The 17,830-nt window shown below is 36.1% G+C and overlaps 8 protein-coding genes across 9 annotated transcripts; 3 read left to right on the top strand and 5 right to left on the bottom strand.

The window, feature by feature from the left end:
* Nucleotides 1–625: 625 nt before the first annotated feature.
* On the top strand, nt 626–5,221 carry LOC105210941 (golgin subfamily A member 1). Of its 2 annotated transcripts, XM_011182152.3 has the most exons (7): nt 626–1,226; nt 1,289–1,648; nt 2,226–2,651; nt 2,884–2,982; nt 3,601–4,035; nt 4,113–4,400; nt 4,465–5,217. In XM_011182152.3, the coding sequence occupies exons 1-7, from the start codon at nt 1,035–1,037 to the stop codon at nt 4,624–4,626; spliced, it is 1,962 nt and encodes a 653-aa protein (XP_011180454.1). In that variant the 5' UTR covers nt 626–1,034; the 3' UTR covers nt 4,627–5,217. The 2 variants fall into 2 exon arrangements, with proteins under 2 accessions (XP_011180454.1, XP_011180456.1); XM_011182154.3 differs by lacking the exon at nt 2,884–2,982 and having other exon boundaries at nt 4,465–5,221.
* A 242-nt stretch (nt 5,222–5,463) lies between these two features.
* Nucleotides 5,464–5,934, top strand: LOC105210943 (uncharacterized). The gene is made up of 2 exons (XM_011182156.3): nt 5,464–5,593; nt 5,679–5,934. The coding sequence occupies exons 1-2, from the start codon at nt 5,502–5,504 to the stop codon at nt 5,830–5,832; spliced, it is 246 nt and encodes an 81-aa protein (XP_011180458.1). The 5' UTR covers nt 5,464–5,501; the 3' UTR covers nt 5,833–5,934.
* On the top strand, nt 5,884–7,023 carry LOC105210942 (mitochondrial import inner membrane translocase subunit Tim10). The gene is made up of 2 exons (XM_011182155.3): nt 5,884–6,104; nt 6,572–7,023. The coding sequence occupies exons 1-2, from the start codon at nt 5,954–5,956 to the stop codon at nt 6,697–6,699; spliced, it is 279 nt and encodes a 92-aa protein (XP_011180457.1). The 5' UTR covers nt 5,884–5,953; the 3' UTR covers nt 6,700–7,023.
* On the bottom strand, nt 6,682–10,512 carry Scrib_0 (leucine-rich repeat and death domain-containing protein 1). Its single transcript, XM_011182157.3, has 4 exons — nt 9,211–10,512; nt 7,569–8,153; nt 7,319–7,501; nt 6,682–7,253 (listed from the first exon to the last, which is right to left on the bottom strand). Exons 1-4 carry the CDS (start codon nt 9,397–9,399, stop codon nt 7,200–7,202), a joined length of 1,011 nt encoding a protein of 336 aa, XP_011180459.1. The 5' UTR covers nt 9,400–10,512; the 3' UTR covers nt 6,682–7,199.
* A 3,699-nt stretch (nt 10,513–14,211) lies between these two features.
* LOC105210945 (GPI mannosyltransferase 1) lies at nt 14,212–15,862 on the bottom strand. The gene has a single exon (XM_011182158.3). It carries the CDS (start codon nt 15,857–15,859, stop codon nt 14,444–14,446), a length of 1,416 nt encoding a protein of 471 aa, XP_011180460.1. The 5' UTR covers nt 15,860–15,862; the 3' UTR covers nt 14,212–14,443.
* On the bottom strand, nt 15,851–16,520 carry LOC128919713 (uncharacterized). Its single transcript, XM_054235293.1, has 2 exons — nt 16,380–16,520; nt 15,851–16,303 (listed from the first exon to the last, which is right to left on the bottom strand). The coding sequence occupies exon 2, from the start codon at nt 16,299–16,301 to the stop codon at nt 16,104–16,106; it is 198 nt and encodes a 65-aa protein (XP_054091268.1). The 5' UTR covers nt 16,302–16,303; nt 16,380–16,520; the 3' UTR covers nt 15,851–16,103.
* Nucleotides 16,103–16,658, bottom strand: LOC114803802 (uncharacterized). Its single transcript, XM_054235292.1, has 2 exons — nt 16,380–16,658; nt 16,103–16,303 (listed from the first exon to the last, which is right to left on the bottom strand). Exon 1 carries the CDS (start codon nt 16,656–16,658, stop codon nt 16,380–16,382), a length of 279 nt encoding a protein of 92 aa, XP_054091267.1. The 3' UTR covers nt 16,103–16,303.
* Nucleotides 16,575–17,793, bottom strand: LOC105210946 (cx9C motif-containing protein 4). Its single transcript, XM_029039448.2, has 3 exons — nt 17,611–17,793; nt 17,352–17,534; nt 16,575–16,676 (listed from the first exon to the last, which is right to left on the bottom strand). The coding sequence occupies exons 1-2, from the start codon at nt 17,672–17,674 to the stop codon at nt 17,383–17,385; spliced, it is 216 nt and encodes a 71-aa protein (XP_028895281.1). The 5' UTR covers nt 17,675–17,793; the 3' UTR covers nt 16,575–16,676; nt 17,352–17,382.
* Between the last annotated feature and the right edge of the window lie 37 nt (nt 17,794–17,830).

Here is a 17,830-nt window from a genome sequence, read left to right as displayed (position 1 = left end):
TGATGGCTCTGGGAGTCGGCTCGCTTGGTAAGCATTATGCTATGTTCCTTAACAGGTAGCATGTGGGCCTTATTGTGAAGGTGCGCGACCATAGACATCAGGAAGCAACTTGTTGCTGTTCGGAGGGCGGTATTTTGACAAATCTGAAGCTTCCCCATCTGCGTCCTACTGCATCCAGGCGACCCCACAACAGCCGGTTCTACGTCACACCGGGATTGACTCGGATTTTCGGATCCGACCAAACGCTTTTATTTCGGCGACCCAGACCTGTCTGGATCGTTCTATTTCTTTGTTGGTCCTCTAAATCCACGCTTATCTTAAAGCAGAATCTTTGGATATATTTGGATATACATATTCTTTAATTTTGATTCTTAACTGTAATATTTTCGAACAATCACATTGATAGTAATAGGGCACGAAAACTACGTACTCTAGTAAGAATTCTAGTAAGAATAAACCAATATTAAAGCTTAACTATGAAAAAAATTAAATAAAAAATTTGAATAATTTAAAAATAATAATTATTTGAAAATACCATTTTGAATTCCTTAAGTTATAATTATTTAATTCTCTGTGTCACCCTATATTTAACGCATGCTTACGTGATTGCGTCAAATTATTTGCCAACAACGTAACTAAACTTCAATCAGTTTTTGGACGGTCGTGGGGATTACATTTTTCGATTGTGGAAAACATAAAAATACGTGTTGTTTTCTGATTATTCCATGCTAAGCTTAATTAGCATAACTTCAAACGCTAAAAATTTGCATTTACGATAACGAAAACCGGAAAGTATAACAGTCTGGTTTAACTAGTGACTGATAACAGTCGAAGAATTCAGTGTACATTAGCAAAAAATACCAATACACAAAGTGGTGGTGGGGCAGAAGCCGATGACAGGGAGTTGCAGTAACTGGTAACACTCACCTGTGCCTGGTTTGTGAAATGTAACTGACGGATGTGGCAATTGATTTACACAACATTATTACTGCACTCAATTACGTATAAAAGTCTAGAAACGGCAGCATTGAAAAATGTTTGCTTCTTTAAAAAATAAAATCAAAGAAGAGACAGGTTCAGACGTGGCCACGACAGCCACAAATACAAGGCACATCAACCATAACAACAATCGAATACGTAGCCGTTTCTCATCAACATTAAGTGTAAATTCCACTAATGAAGACACCGGCGGTGGCGGCGGCAGTGTGGACTCCCAGAGTTATGGGGTAAGCGTATAAAACAAGATCAATAATAAAAAATACAATTGTAATTTTTAAATTTTTTGTAGGCGGAACAGCTCTCCACATTACGTAGTCAATGTAATGAGCTGACCACCAAAATGACAGATCTAACTACACGTTTGCAAACAATGCAAGAGGAGAAGACGCGCATTGAAAAAACAAACGAAATCCTGCTAGAGACAGTGAAAGTCGCGCAAACGCAAAAGGATATCTACTGTGAAGAACAGGAGAAGATACAAAATCTACAACAAAGTGAAATCGAAAAATTGAAAAATTTATTATCATTCCGTGAACAAGAAGCAGTTGATCGGCTGGCAGCTATGCGACAAAATCAACAGCAAATTGAGAACTTAACCACAGAACTTGAACGACTGAAGCAATATGAGCCCATGGTCGAGGATTTACAGGTGAATAAGTGTGATTGTGATTGTGATTGTTTGCAAGCAAATCGTATGTATGTTTCAGCTGCGTACTTGTGCTTTTAGATATATGCTTATAAACATGTGTATCAACACGCACACATTTCATTTTTTTAATACCACTGTGCTTATCTATCGCTTCAATATTTTGTTCATTGTTTATTTAGGTAATACACATTGACTTAAATAGTAAATTATTTGCTTCATATTTCTAATTATAAGCTGTACATACATTTTTTATTTTTAGTTACGTAGTTACGTGTTAGTTACGTTCTGTATTATTTAAAAAAAAACTTTTTCACATTAAAAAATAATCACATAATTTTAGTTTGCAACACCGTTATCTACTTTTTTCCATTTATGTTATTTCGTCAAATTAAAAGAAAACTCACTGTGCTATATACATTTCGGTGTACAGTTAGAAGTGACGCTGACTCATGCTAGGTACGTATATAATTGTTAAGTCGGTGCGTGGGTATGTGTATAACTACGTTAGCACAACTACACCTTAAGCTATTACAAAGCAAATACAAGCGTTTGAAAATAATTATTTTTTCTCTTACAGGATGAACTGGAACGTCTGCGGCATTCTTCCCAACTGGGAAAAAACAACTTAACAACTACATTGGCTGCTATGGAGGAAGACAACCGGCATTTAAAGATGCGTCTGCAAATCATGGAAAAGGCACGTTTGGATGCGATCAATACATTTAGTACCGACGAGAAAATGCAAGCGCTTGTGCAGGAACGTAAAATGCTCGAGCAGCATTTAGAAGAGGCACATCTACAGCTGTCAGATATAAAGAGTACATGGAGTGGCCAGAATTTGTCGCTGGAGACGCAAGTCAGTCGTCTGTCAAAGCAAGTTGCCGAGGAGACCACTGAAAAACGCAAGGCGCTGAAGGCACGCGACGATTTAAATGAAAAAGTCAAACAATTAGAATTCGAAATGTTGAAACTAAAGGACGATATGAAACAGCGCGAAGATAAGGTAAGTTACAGTATGCAGCATTTGCTCGCCGCTTTATAAGACCGTGCACTTTAACTGGGTTGTGTTTAAAAATGCTGCGAATGCGAATTTAATTTAGATAAACATGTGTGCGTGTGTGTTTGTTTACATAGATATTTTTAATAAAATGACAGAAAGGAAGGACGCATTAAAAAAACGTAATATCAAGTTATTTATGCTTTTATATTGGTGTTTATAACAATTATATTTGCAGATAAAACTGCTCGAGGAGGAGATAGACGAATTGAACATGGCGCTAAAAGAGTGTCGTGAGGAGAATGAGCAACAAATTATTTACGAACGCAATAAGGCTGTGAGTATAACCGCCGATGTTGATGATTTACAATGGGATAGCATGTAACTAACCAAGCAAAAATGTTTTAAAAATTGTTTAATACAATCAAACACAATTGAAACGCTTAAATTAACCCAAGCACGCCTCACTAAACCAAATGTATTTTTTATTTTGGCGCCATATACATTTAAATTAATTAAAAAGGCCAACTAACGCATATTGTTTTTATTATTAATTTTATATTTTTGTTAAGTTTAATATATGTTATATACGTATTTGTTAAAAATTGTAACATTATTAATTTTGAATAAAGATTTATTTTTTGACAAAAATTGTGATTTTAATTGCAATACAAGTATTATATTTCGTATTATAATATTATTATCAGTTTATATTATTTTTCAAATTTATATTCACACATTATTAACTCTTTGTTTTTTTTTTTCTTTATTCAAATATTTTTTTTTTATTAAAATAATTTATTTTTTTTATTAAGATATTTTTTTTTTTTTGTTTTATTAAAATAATTTATTTTTTTTTCTCAAAATATTTTTTTTTGTTTTATTAAAATAATTTATTTATTTATTTTTTTCTCAAAATATTTCACACTAAAATCATTGTCTATTAACCATTTAGGAGACATTAGAAAATGAAACGAAAGATCTGAAGTTGCGCATTAGCACGGCCGACGAACGTTTTAGTGAATATGCCACCAATGCGGAACATGTGGCGCTAACGCTCCGGCAGCAAAATTCCCAATTGCAAGAACAGCTAAACGAAGCGCAGAACCTACTTGAAACCGAAAAGGAGGAAAAACTCACTGCATTGCTGCGTAATGCGGAAATATCTCAGAGCGAGGAGATACTGCGTAAAGAGTTGCGCATGGAACGAGTTGAAGCCAACGAGCTGCACGAAAAGAACGAGCAACTGACAAGTGAAATGGCGACCAAAACGCAAGAAATTAAACAATGTAAAATCGAAATGGAGGAACTAAAGACTGTGATGTTTAAGAATGATGAGAAGCTGAAGGAGATCGATGAAATGCAACGCGAAATCAGCGAGAAAAATAAGGTAGTTATTGGCGAAATGTGTTAATATTTGTACTTTTGTTATACTTTTTTTTTAATTTTTACTCACACACACCTTAGACAATAAAAATCTTAAATCAACGTTTGGCTGATCTCAAGAAGACACTGCAGAAAGAGTTTCAGTGCGCCAAATCATTTGAAGCTGAGAAAGAGCGCAACGGTAACTGTATTGCTGTGAAACCGCCAACTACGACACAAATGGTTGCCGCCAGTGTAACGGTTGCGACTGATACGTTGGCCTGTGACCACTGTGGCATGAGTGCCGCCTCAAGCAGTAGTATAGTTATGGACGAAGTGAATTTTAAGTATTTAAAGCACGTCATTGTGAAATTTCTAACCAGTCGTGAGGTCAGTGCAACAGCATAAGTAATACGTATTTAATGGACTTAAAATGAAATTGTTTTATACACAGGTGGAAGCGCGTCACTTGATACGTGCCGTTGCAACTTTACTGAAGCTTACCAAAGATGAGGAGAAACTGCTGCAGGACACGCTGAATTGGAAAATGAGTTGGTTCGGCTCGAAACCAAATCATGGTAGGGGTCAACATTCCTTCTCTATACCACCGAGTTAATACTAAAAAACCGCCTACACACTTCATATGCTATACTATTGTACTTACATATACTAGTATAATTTAAAATCCAATTGTTGCTGGTTAGAGGAAACTAGCCAAACGACAAATAGACTTTTGAAACTTCTGCAGCCACGAACGCGTTATTGCTCATATGCAGCGTATAATATAGGTAACCTATTGACTTCAATTATTTTATAGGCCACAAATTGGAATTCGATTCAACACTACCAGCACCCTATCTTACCTAGAAAACGAAAGGAATTTATAAAAATTTAATTATATGCTAATATTAGTTGAAATTCGCCAAATAACTCTCTATTTACATTTGTTTATTTAAAAGTACGCGGAAGAAGTTTAATGAGTTACGCATGTTGTCCATTAACAAAATCCAAATTGTATTATTTTTATTAAAAGACTATGTAATTTTCGGTTATTTATGTTTAAGTGAAAATCCTTAGTAGGTTTTAATGTTGATTTATTTAACGTGAAATGTTTTTTTTCCTGTTAGCTTATCATTCCATTTTGTATGTATAAGCATTTTGATACATATTTATTTATATATATGTATATATTTTGTAAAATTTGTTAATTTATTTTGTTGTAAAATTTTATATATTAAAAGAAGTTAAACACAAAAAGCATTAAACGCGTTTGTCTTTCTATGGATTTGAACATAAGTAATGTAAGTTTTGAGAATTTTCATAAAAAATGTTAACGGTATATAATTAATTACATATATTTTTTATATTATACACGTGAGGGGTATAAGCATTGTTTAATAATCTCGCCAGAATATATTATTTTCTGCTTTGCAATAAGTGTGGCAACGTATTTTCGGCTTAGCAGCTGTCAGCGACAAAAATATTGAGGTTATGTCAAAACCAGCTGAGATTACATCGTTGCTTCATAGAAATTTCATGAGGGTCATGTCTTTGGGTTCATTTGGAAAAATTGCAATTTGTTGGTAAGTAAAATATGGAATAGTTATGCTATTAAAATACAATAATAATAATATAATTTTGTTTTGTTTTTTTATTCAAAAATCAAAGGGGTGTCATTACATTTGTTGGTGTGTCTGGATTTATTTTGTCGAAGAATTCTGTAGATAAGCGCCGTTATCAGGACATGCAAATACGTGAACGCATGCGAAAATCGAATACTGGTGAATACGAAAAAGTCGGTGATAGAAGCTTCACTGGTTAAGTTAAATAGCCAACCATTTGCAATACAACTTTGTTGCCCGGCAACTACCAGCTCCTTGAAACTAGCACGTATAGTGTGTAATTAACAACAAACTCTCCCTAATATAAACAAGTTCCGCATAATGGCCATGCCACAGATCAGCCAAGCCGACCAGGCTAAATTGCAGCTAATGCAAGAAATGGAAATTGAAATGATGTCTGACTTATATAATCGTATGACAAATGCCTGCCACAAGAAATGTATACCACCACGTTATGGTGAAGCTGAATTAGGTAAGTGATAGTGAAAAATTGCTAAATGGACAACTATTTGAAAGAAGCGAGTACAATAAAAGTTAATGAGAATTGTATTTGTAATTCGGCATAAATTGTACTGAATAACAAAACGATATGGTAGTGATAAAAGATAGATTCATATCTTATTCTTCTAAAGATTCAGTAGTGTGATCTCTCTAACGATTTAGTATAACTCACGGATTTCTAAATCATGGATTTAGGCGCAAGTATGAGTTAAAAAATGCACTATCAGGATAGTAGTAAACTCATGTCCTGTTATGGCTTCAGATTAGTGATAATGGTTTCGAAATAAGCCTTGTAATAAAAGAAAATCAAAATTAACGTGATTCACTCCTTGTTTATAGTAAATATTTCTATATTACTGCGAGAAAATAAAAGTACCCAAATATTTTACTTTAGATAAGTAATAATAAAGCCTTATTAATAATAACATTTTCTCACAGGTAAAGGTGAGATGGTCTGTATTGATCGCTGTGTGGCCAAGTACTTGGATATACATGAAAAAATTGGCAAAAAGCTAACCGCTATGTCTATACAAGATGAGGAGCTAATGAAAAAGATGTCTGGCTAAGCTTCACAAAAAAAAGCCAACAACAACTCAGGCCGCAAAACCAATTTAAAAACAAACAAACCAATAATTTTTACTGAAGTAGTTTTAAGTTTGCTGGCATTAAGCGCCAGCAGTACGCTGTTTCCAACTTCCTTTTGTTGACGTTTTCCTCAGTATGACTGTCGATGGTGCAACTTTTGACAGAGCATCATTGCAAAGTTTTGCTGTGCAAAAATAACAATATGTGAATGTAAATGTAAATGTAAATGTGATTGCATTTCATATGAGTACGCATCCTACTCTTCTTATAGTTCAATAAAAAAACATTTTGTTTTTTAAAATAAAGTTAAAATGTTTTTTTTTTGTTTGTATAGTTTTAAAATTGTAGAAGTTATCACATAATTTCAATACCAACATTGAGTCATATGAATATATTTTTTAGATATGTATGTATATATGTACGTTTGTGAGTACAGCGCGTCTAACAAAAGTACGCTTAAGTCCTTTAAGATATACACGATTCATGTGAAATTTGTTATGTACCGTGAAAGTTCAGGTATTAGCATGGAAATATCCTGCAAATAATGAAGACGTTTTCAGTTATAACATATTATATAAATTTACCAGCATATTTACATACCTCAAAGTCATTTTCGGGACCACTCTCATCTGTTGTATCCAAATCACTAGTTGCTATACTATTCTCCCAATCGGAGTTCATATCACCATCATCCTCGTCGTCATCTTCACTTTGCTCACGCGTTGCCAGACGCTGTTGCTCGCCTACATCTAAATACTCTTCACAATGCACATGCATATGCTCCTATAAGAAATGGTATATATATATAAAGTAAAAACATTTTCCAAACTTTCTACAATTGCAAACTTACCCTAAGCTGTTGGCGTGCTTCCGCTGAGTTGCATATTGGATTTTCACTAAGATTCAGCATACGCACAAAACGTGTGCTAAACAGATCTTCCTCAGCGGGCATTGTCTCTATGCGATTTTTATTGAGAAAAACATATTGCAATTTATGCATATGTGACAGGCAAGCGGGCACGGTGGTGAGCAAGTTATTCTTGAAATTCAGATGCACCAGCTTGGAGAGTGCACCCAATGTGGCGGGTACATCAGTCAGTTCATTGGATTCGAAAGTCAACCAACGCAAATTCGTTAGCAAACCCATACTGTTTGGTAAACACTTTAACTTATTGCCACGTGCCCCGAACGTCTCTAGGCGATGGCAATTGCCGATTTCCTCGGGAATTTCTAAAAGACCCGTATTATTGCACCAAAATACTTGCAGCTGTGTTAGATGTCCGATTTCTGGTGGCAGTTTGTCTATTTCATTACAACTAAGATTTAAACTATGCAGGTTTGTCAGTTGACAGATTACCACGGGGAAGCTATCCAAACGATTGTAGTCCAATGTTAGCACCTGCAGCCGTGACAAATTGGCAATAATGGGAGGCAACTGTAATCAGAGAGAGTTTACATTGTATTAGAGAGTTAATCAAATTAATAAATTTCTTATCGCTGATAGCGTAAAAATTTTAAATAAATAAATTCATAAATGTTAATGCATATATACGAAAATAGACAGAAATAAATGTTACAAGCTATATAAGCTGTACTATCGGTATAATAATAATTTGAACTCTGGCTTCAGATTAAATATGCTGCATTTAATTAGCAGATGATTTTAAAATTTTAACGTATAAGCATATGCAAAAAAAAAATAAATAAATAAAAAATAAGGTATGTATATTTTATTTATGTTTTATAAATTTCACATATTTTTTCAATATTTGCATTTCATATAGTACACCATTTTATTATTCAATTTTAGGTAACCAAACTATAAACCCCCGAGTTAGCTTTGTATTTTGGTCCAGCGTATTATTCAATTTTTACTACGTTAGATAAACTAAGTTTCACATCTTTGTTTACTTTCCGTTTCGTTTCCAATCCATTCTATAAGCCGTGACCGTGACCTTCTCAACAAAAAGATAATTGAAATAGAACTCACCCTCTTAAGAAGATTTGAACTGCACTAAAGGTTTTGAAGCCACTAAATGTAATAGCGTTTGTTATCTATCGCGCATGAAGAACTACATATGTAGCCATTACATATAACAACGTAAGACACATAGAAATTGCATTTGAAATGCACGTAACTTTTCAGTTTTCATATTACGAATTATAATGGCGGATTTTTTAAAACTTCTAGTAAATATTTTATTATATTAAAGCACACGGAAATGTTCTTAAATAACTTTTACAAAAATTCACACTAAATTAAATTTACACAATTTTATAAACACCAACAGACCTTTACACAGGTGTGCTGTTATATTCACCATTCATCACGTAAACAAATCAACATTACGCATAATGTTATTATGCTGTCAGACAAATCAAAATGTCTACTTTTTCCACGCGTATGTTAATTAAGCACTGTTATATATGTATATATATAAATATTTGCATACAATAATGTTTAATATTATTAGCATACTAAGCATACGCACCTTGGTCAAATAATTATTATTGAGGAAGAGTTTCAGCAGTATTGGACACTTTGCCACCAAATCAGGCACATCAGGCATCTCGAAACGTGACAAATTCAACGTAAACGATTTGTTGTCAATGGCATCCTCGCATATGGCCAGGACGTGATTGTGACGAAAGAACTGGTAAATTCTATTCATGATTAACATTTGCGAAAATTATGCCAATTGTTTATGAGTACGTAGTATGGTTATATAAATTTTTGTACGTCTATTTTGTAATTTGGCCTTTGTTTTGTTTTTTAAAAGAAATTGCTGTTATGTATGTTTCCCCTTTCCGCTTCCCAAGCGATTTGTCGCGCTGCAACTTACGTATGTATATATGTATTTGTTTTCGCTTTCTAGTAACGTACGAAGAAATGTTTCAGTCACACACGTCAATACTTTTTGATTACTTTTGATTAAGTTTTATTAAGAAATTCCATGACATTCACAAACGTACAACAGTTGTGTAAAAACAATTGTAGAAATGTATTATTATGTTTTTTTTTTTTGCCCATAAGTACGTACGTAAGCCAAAAACAGACTACGTATTTATAGCCACCAACGAACTTTGCCGGGTGAAAAGTCAGCCGCACAACACACGAGCGCAGGTATTCTACTGTAACAAAAGCAATAGCAGATCTGGGCAGGCAGTGCAGCTATGAAACAGCTGGTCGTTGAAGCACAGATTATGCGAGCACACTAACAAAATATGCACCGAAATCGGCAAACAACTGCTGAAATATCTTATGCATAAGAGTGTACATATGAAGTACAAATGTATGCCGTGTCACTTGTATGTGTTAACTTGATTTATTTTTTTGTGAATCGTGTTGCTTCGTCTGCATTTTTAGCAAATACTCGTATTCTCTCCCAGCAGCATGCATTGATTATTGTAAATCTTGTAGTTTTATTTTAAAAATAGTTTCAGATATTATATGCATTTGTATATATGTTTATATGTAATTTTTGCGTAAAACACACGCGTTCACTTCAGCTGCTCGCACAGGTGTAAATGAAATTTCAAACTGTTTCACTTCATAACTACTATATGTACATATGTGTAGGTACGCTATTTACTAGCACGCAACGCGACTACTTGGCATGTGCGTGTTTACATTTATTACGGCGTCGAACGACAAAAAGGCACGTCGTTTCAGTTTCAGTAGCGAAATAGCACACTAGCGCCTACGAGAACTCATTTTATACCTTCTAAAAATATAAGTAAGCTCACAGCGCTTCACCAACACGTCACTAACCACTAGACACCTCTAGACACATACCACAAACATGCACACTCAAATACTACGACTACCGACACATTCGCTGTGTCTTATGAATTTCGCGAGCGTTGCTGTTATCATTCTCCCTCCTTTTACTTATTTTTTCATAATTTTGTATTTTTAATTTTTACGCAAATTCATTTTCGCGACTTTCAGCTGCGATTATGATTCACAAACTAACAAAACAATAAAAAAACCGCTTGTGAATTGACACTCTCCAGCTATTTTTGAAACAAACTCAAAACGTGATGTTTCTGCTCTCCAACCGGTTTGTGATCGCTCTCTATTTTAAGTGCTAACGCACGTGAACAACGGTATTACTAGCACAACTCGTGGCTGTTCGATGGATTTTCCATTCAAACTTATAATCAGTGTGTATAGAAATATTGGGGGAGTTCATGGTCTGCAGTATAGACTCAGCACGATCGTGTGCACACACACACACAAACAAATATGCATGAGTACAACAATGTAATGGGTTGTCCAAATCATGTTTATTTTTACAACTAAACAGTGTACTTTTCTTTCTCGCAGTAAACGAATGATTATATTGAATCGAAAAGAAAATAAACCCGACATAGACTTACTGCCATAAAGAATCGTTCGGGAGCTGCCTTAACTTGCAGGCATTACTACAAAGCTGTTAATATCGAGAATATAGAAATCTACGGCCTAAGCATAAGAGAGCTTTTAAGTATTTCATCTCCACCGAGGGTTCAAGAATCTCTGAGCTATTAGAAACTCGTGTTTGTGAAATCTTTGGATTACGCTTTATAACCAATAATTCCAAAAGTATGTTTGTTACCTTGTGTTTCGTTCTATGTTTCCGGAAGAACGATCCTACCAACAACACGCCTCCTAAAAATGTGTCAAACCACCCTGTTTATATAGGTACAGTATCAATACAGATGCATACATACACACATACACCATGCAGCCACAGTTGGTAAAAAATCTCGTGCACGAAACATGCTTTCGATTACATCAATATGTACTTGACTTATTGTCGTTGATCTGCCATGTCCGCTTATCACCGAACAGACCCCGATTCTGCTGACCACATTATGCACACAAGCAAGTGTAAAATCCCGACTTTGGACAGCGTCAATAATAAAGCGACTTCGCGACGATTGACTTAATCAGAGTTTTACTTATAACGGTCCAAGCACTCGAATGCTGATTGTAGCCGCGGCGCGTAAATAATATGTACATATGTGGATGTGTATGTGTTTCGGGTAGCGATAATATTTGAGGGAATCTCATTGTTTTTAGTATATTAATTATATTTATAGTTTTCTGTTCTATGTATTTTTGGCATTTCATTCTGTACAGTTATTTGGGGGGTTCAATTGGAGGTCGTTGCTACTCATGATAATTTTGATAATTTTTAATTAAGCTGATATTTTCAAGAACGCAAACCATCTTAATTAATCTAAGAAGACGCTTGGTTTCCGCTTCCTCTCCATTTAATTACATATAAACCTCTTTGGTAGTGTAATGTCTTCAAAAATGTAAAAAAGCAGGTCAAAGGTCACAGTCTAAAGACTGGAATATAATTGAATTATAAGCATAAATTTGTATATAAAATACATGCATATGAGTGGCACTAACTCGTGTTAAGAGTTCATAAAATAACAGTAATTATTTATCCCCGCTTTATAATTACAGGCCTAAGCCCTTTGTTGTGCTAAAAACATAACGACCTTATCGGAAATGTCGTTCGAAAACATGTTTTGAAAATGTGATCAATTCTACATGTGAAGTACGAACAGCGTGAATACAAAGTTATAGTAGTATACAGTATGACACAAAATGCTGCACTACAAAAGAGTTTGTTCAAAACACAACACAATTTGGATTTTCTACAAAGTAAATACTAGAACTGATAAGGTGTATGTATCAGCTTCTTATGGTCGGACGAAAGCTTGCCCGACGATTGGAATTTAAGCGCACTATGCCCAACCCACAAGAAGAGGGAACCCCACCATCACCGTCAATTATCATGAGATAAGTCTCCTCAATATCGCATATAAGGTTCTGTCGAGCGTATTGTGTGAAAGACTAAAGCCCACCGTCAACAAACTGATTGGATCTTATCAGTGTGGCTTTAGAAATTGAAACTCTATAACTGACCAGATCTTCACCATGCGCCAAATCTTGGAAAAGACCCGTGAAAAGAGGATCGACACACACCATCTCCTTGTCGATTTTAAAGCCGTTTTTGACAGCACGAAAAGGAGTTGACTCTATGCCGCTATGTCTGAATTTGGTATCACCGCAAAACTAATACGGCTGTGTAAACTGACGTTGAGCAACACAAGCTTTTGGTGTCAGAATAGGGAAGGACCTCTCCGAGCAGTTCGATACCAAACGAGGTTTCAGACAAGGTGACTCGCTATCGTGTTACTTGTTTAACCTGATGCTGGAAAACATAGTTCGAGCCGCAGAGCTAAACAGAGAATGTACAATTTTTTATAAGAGTGTACACCTGCTGGCGTACGCCGATGATATCGATATCATTGGAAGCAATACCCGTGCCCTTTGGTCTGCTTTTTTCCAGACTGGATGAGGAATCGAAGCGAATATGTCTGATGGTGAGTGAGGACAAGATGAAATATCTCCTGTCACCAAACAAAGAGTCGGCGCATTCGCGACTTGGCTACCACGACACTGTTGACAGTCATAACTTTGAAGTTCTAGATAATTACGTCTATCTTGAAACCAATATTAACAGCAAGAACAATGTCAGCCTGGAAATCCAACGCAGAATCATCCTTTTCAAAAGGTAAAGGCATTGGAAAAATAAAGTCCTCTCTCGACGAACAAAAGCCACACTCTACAAGTCCCTCATTATTCGCATCCTGATTTATGGTGCGGAAGCGTGGACGATGTCAAGATCCGATGAGACGACTCTTGGGGTTTTCGAGAGAAAGGTTTTGCGCAAGATTTATGGACATTTGAACATTGGCAACGGCGAATACCGCAGACGATGGAACGATGAGCTGTCGACGACATCGACATAGTTCAGCGGATAAAAAGACAGTGACTGCGCTGGTTAGGTCTTGTTGTTCGAAAGGACGATGCTTCCAGCTTTGAAAGTATTCGATTCAATAGCCGCTGGTGGAAACCGAAGAAGAGGAACCGCTCCACCCCTCCGTTGGAAAGACCTGGCTACACTTGGTATTGCCAATTGACGCCAAACTGCGAGAAGGAAAGCGGTGTCTACGCCAATTAAGAAGAAAATAATCTACAAACTTTTGACAGATACTGTTTGCACGTAAATCATCCAACACAATTGTTTCAAATCTAATCTCATAATTATATTATTGAATTATACAATTGTGACAAAGGTATGTGCATCTTTGGCACGCATGTGTCCAGATGTACTACGTTCTACTAAGGCCAAGCATTCACATGTGGATCTAGATGAAACTAAATATTCACTTGTCTGTAAGTACTCGTGCTTATGTATGTAGAATTAATTGCTTAGCTGGACAACGTGCTGACTATTAACACTCCTCAAACACTAAACAGCACGGGCAAGAGATAATTAAGCAGCGCTTTGGATGGCAGTGTGATTGAGTAGACAGCGACCACATGCGCTAGATGTGATAAGCCGGTGCGAAATCTGCCGGGGCCTTATAATGGACCGGCGCTTAAGCCACTTATGAAAATAATAAGCAAAATCTGTGTATAATTCACGATTTGTATTCACGTTAAAGCTTTTATTTTATTGTATTGCATTTTATAAATATTATTATTAGTTTTAGATTAACGCATATTACAAGAGCATCGAATTTGTAATTTATGCTAAAAAATACTTCTGTAAGCATTTTCGGTTTTTTTTAGTATTTCAAAATTTATATTTAAGTAATTCATATTGTAAGATTCAAGTGCAAGTGGTATTAAATATATGGATATACTTATGTTTAGAAGAGCTTTTTAAAGTTCACCTTAAAGGATGTAAAGCTGTAGTGTTCAATCAGACGCATTAGCAGATAACTATTGATTAAAAAGAATAAAACGCCTTGCGCGCCAATCCAATAGAATGTATTCCATGTCTTGAATTCCAACAGATAGGCGGGCAGCAGCCATAGCGCTTGCCCCAACAACCATATACTGAAGTAGATGACGGCACGCAACAACGAAATCGCTTGTAGATTGTTGAGGCAAAGCGGTAGCAGCGCCAAATACCAAACGAAGTATTGCGACGTCACCACCGTATTGAAAGTGACCATAACGAAGGCCAAGGCAAACACACAGAACGTTAAGGTCTGACGAAACTGTCCAAAACTGAAGCTCAAATAGAGCAGTAAGCACAATTGTGGCGCCAAGATGAGCAGCTTCTCTACCAGCGAGGTCTCCGTCGCATTGCCACTTAGGTATTGCAATAGGAAGTATAGCGAAAAATTATGTCGCACATCGCGTCGCACAAAATGATATAAATACGCTTCGTATATGTACTGCCAACCGTAGAGCGAGTAGAAGAAACCGGTGACTGCAAAGAGCGCAATACACGTGCCCATAACTAATAACAACTGTCTGTATGAGGGAAACAGTAGTTGTCGCAGCAGATCGCGTGCGCTGCGTGTTAGGCTCATCGACAGACAGAGGTAGTAGGCGAGACTGAAGAGTAGCGGATAGAGGCGCAAATGTATGGCAAAGCCATGTGTCAAGCCGGCTGCGAAAATTAACCAATTTGCACCGCGTTTCGTATCCTCGGATTTGACGAGCAGATACACTGTTAAGATGACAAAGAAACTGGAGAAGCTATCACCATTACCTCTGGTCGATATGATCGCCGTTAGTGGATTGTAAAGCCAAAAGCAAGCGGATGCACGTGCGATATTCTCTGGACGATTGCGTGCATCGGTTTCATTGTACTGCTGCGCCGATCTGATTTTCCCGAACTTGCTCAACAGCGCATGCACCGCTTTGCGGCATTGCACTTGTAATTGCAGACGTACCAATAAGTATATCAATAACGCCACGAATATATCGAATGCCGCATAGATCACTTTGCCGACGGCTGGATGTAATAGCACATTTGGTATTTGCATGTACGCCAAAATGGGACTGTAGCGGTAGGTGTGCCTGTTGAAGGGGCTGCCGGCTTGCAGCACATGTCGCGCGCCATCAGTGACCACTTTGTAGTCAATGTCTGTGTAAGGCAACTCAGAGTGTGCGTCATGCCAATGGCCGTAGGTGATAAGCAGCAGACGCAGCAATATGGATATGAAGATATGTGTGCGAAAGCTAAGCTCTTGTAGCAGCGTGCCACAGCGGCATACAAACGTTTTCGTTGGTTGTATGTTGTTCTTCGCTGCAGTGTTAGACATGGACATGTTACAGTTGATTTTTGGTTAGATTTATGTACAAATATATGTAATTTATGGTTAATTCAAGTATATGTTATTATTTTATATTTTATGTTTGTGTTTGTTTATATTTTTGCATCAACTATTTTCTCGGATTTTTACTAACCCGTTCAGTTATTTCCATTGCACATGCCAAAAGCAATAAATAGATCAACAGTTTATATGAAAATTTTCCATTTATAACAATCCAGCAACAATAAAAAAAAACGGTTTACAATTTAGTTTTCATTTCTTTTGCTGCTTTCTGTAAACATTCATTGAACTGTTTGAATTCCTTATCGCAAATATGATGCTGCACATTTAAATCTCGTGTCACACATGCCGCGTAAACAGCTGCCTTATCAGCGCATTTGCCCAGTAGCACGGGATAATTGCGTAGTCTTTGCTTAGCTTTGCGCACTGATTCCATTCCTTTAATTATATTACACAAACTGCTGACTTTATTCGTTGATAATATTTGGAATTATACTGCTTCTTAGTTGCTTACTTAACGTTTATGACCTGGAGGTGCGCCGCCTATTGGTGGCGGTACTGGATCCGCAATGAAGGCGTCGTACAAAGGCCGCGAGAAAAGTACCAACAAAGATGTGGTGATAAAGGTTATTTGGAAAAGACGTGGATTGCGTTGAATCCAAGTGCGTTTTGGCAGCACCGCTGTACGACGACGTTGTCCACTTTCTTGTTGTGCTTGTTGTTGTAGCTGTTGTATTCTTTCTTGTATTTCGGGTGACAATTTGTAGGGTGGAATAGAAGGTTTTTGCATCATTCACTGAAATGGAAATACCTGCAAATAAATTTTTGGGTTAGAATTAATTCTGACAAATTATATTATACACAGCCAAATTAAAAGATAATACAAAAATTGATGTAGATTTTTATTTTATATAGTCAATCGCTCTTAATCAGCGTTTTAATCGAGCAGAGTCCGGTTTATTGATCAATTAGTTCTTATGTAAAAACGCTATTAGACATTCATTATATTATATCCTAAGAGTTATTCGTAAGAAGAAAACACATTGCTATGAATGAGTCTGTTGGAATTTGAATCTTAAATCCTAAAATCTTAATATTTTGATTTAGCTGTTATTCGGCTAATATTTAGTGGTAGGTTTCTCAAGCTACCGGATTTTATACTGCCAAGGGATGTTATTTCGGTGAACTGAATCTGATTGTATCGCCAATTCATAAGTCAGGAATACATTTTAGATTTAATATCGCTTTTACAATTATAACTAATGGGATCGGTTGCACATAGTGCTCGAAAGTCGTTTATATGTCACCGGAAAAAAAGTTTATAATACCTCACCTTAACCTTAATCCAATAATGCATGCCCTTACACGCCCCTACACATACATGACTTCTTAAACGTCTAATTAAGTATATTCTACTTTAATTACAAATCATATAAACTTCAACAAAATTATAATCTTTATTTAAACTAATATTTGGTAAACATACCTTTTATTACAGTAAATTTGGAAACTGGTTCTTATGACTTCTGTTTCTGTTCCTCTTTGTCGACGAGGTAACTTCTTTCTAATATGATTCCTGAACAGCAATTGGATTCCTTATGCCACTTTAGGCAGCATAGACGCATTTGCTCCAAGACCTCCAAACACTTGCTCTCTTGATAGTGGTTTTCTTTGGAAGACAAACATAATTATATAATTAGTTTAGTACTCGTATGTACATGCTTTAAAAATCAAATTATGCTCACCGCTTAAGCAGGCCTGTATTTTACATGCGTTTGCCTTACAAGGATCTTTGCGCTTACTGGACATCAAAGAAGAAAATATTTTTAATATTTAAAGTTCATTTATATTTTTTATTTACAATTTTTATTCTACTGTCGGCTTTTTTGCGGTGCGCCCTAACAAGGATGCCAGGTGTTAATATTAAATAATTAGATTTTCAAAATTGTGACATTTGAGAGAGTT

The sequence above is a fragment of the Zeugodacus cucurbitae genome, chromosome 6 (assembly GCF_028554725.1).
Source record: "Zeugodacus cucurbitae isolate PBARC_wt_2022May chromosome 6, idZeuCucr1.2, whole genome shotgun sequence".
Classification (NCBI taxonomy): Eukaryota; Metazoa; Arthropoda; class Insecta; order Diptera; family Tephritidae; genus Zeugodacus; species Zeugodacus cucurbitae.
This window is presented reverse-complemented; position numbering and strand designations above follow the sequence as displayed.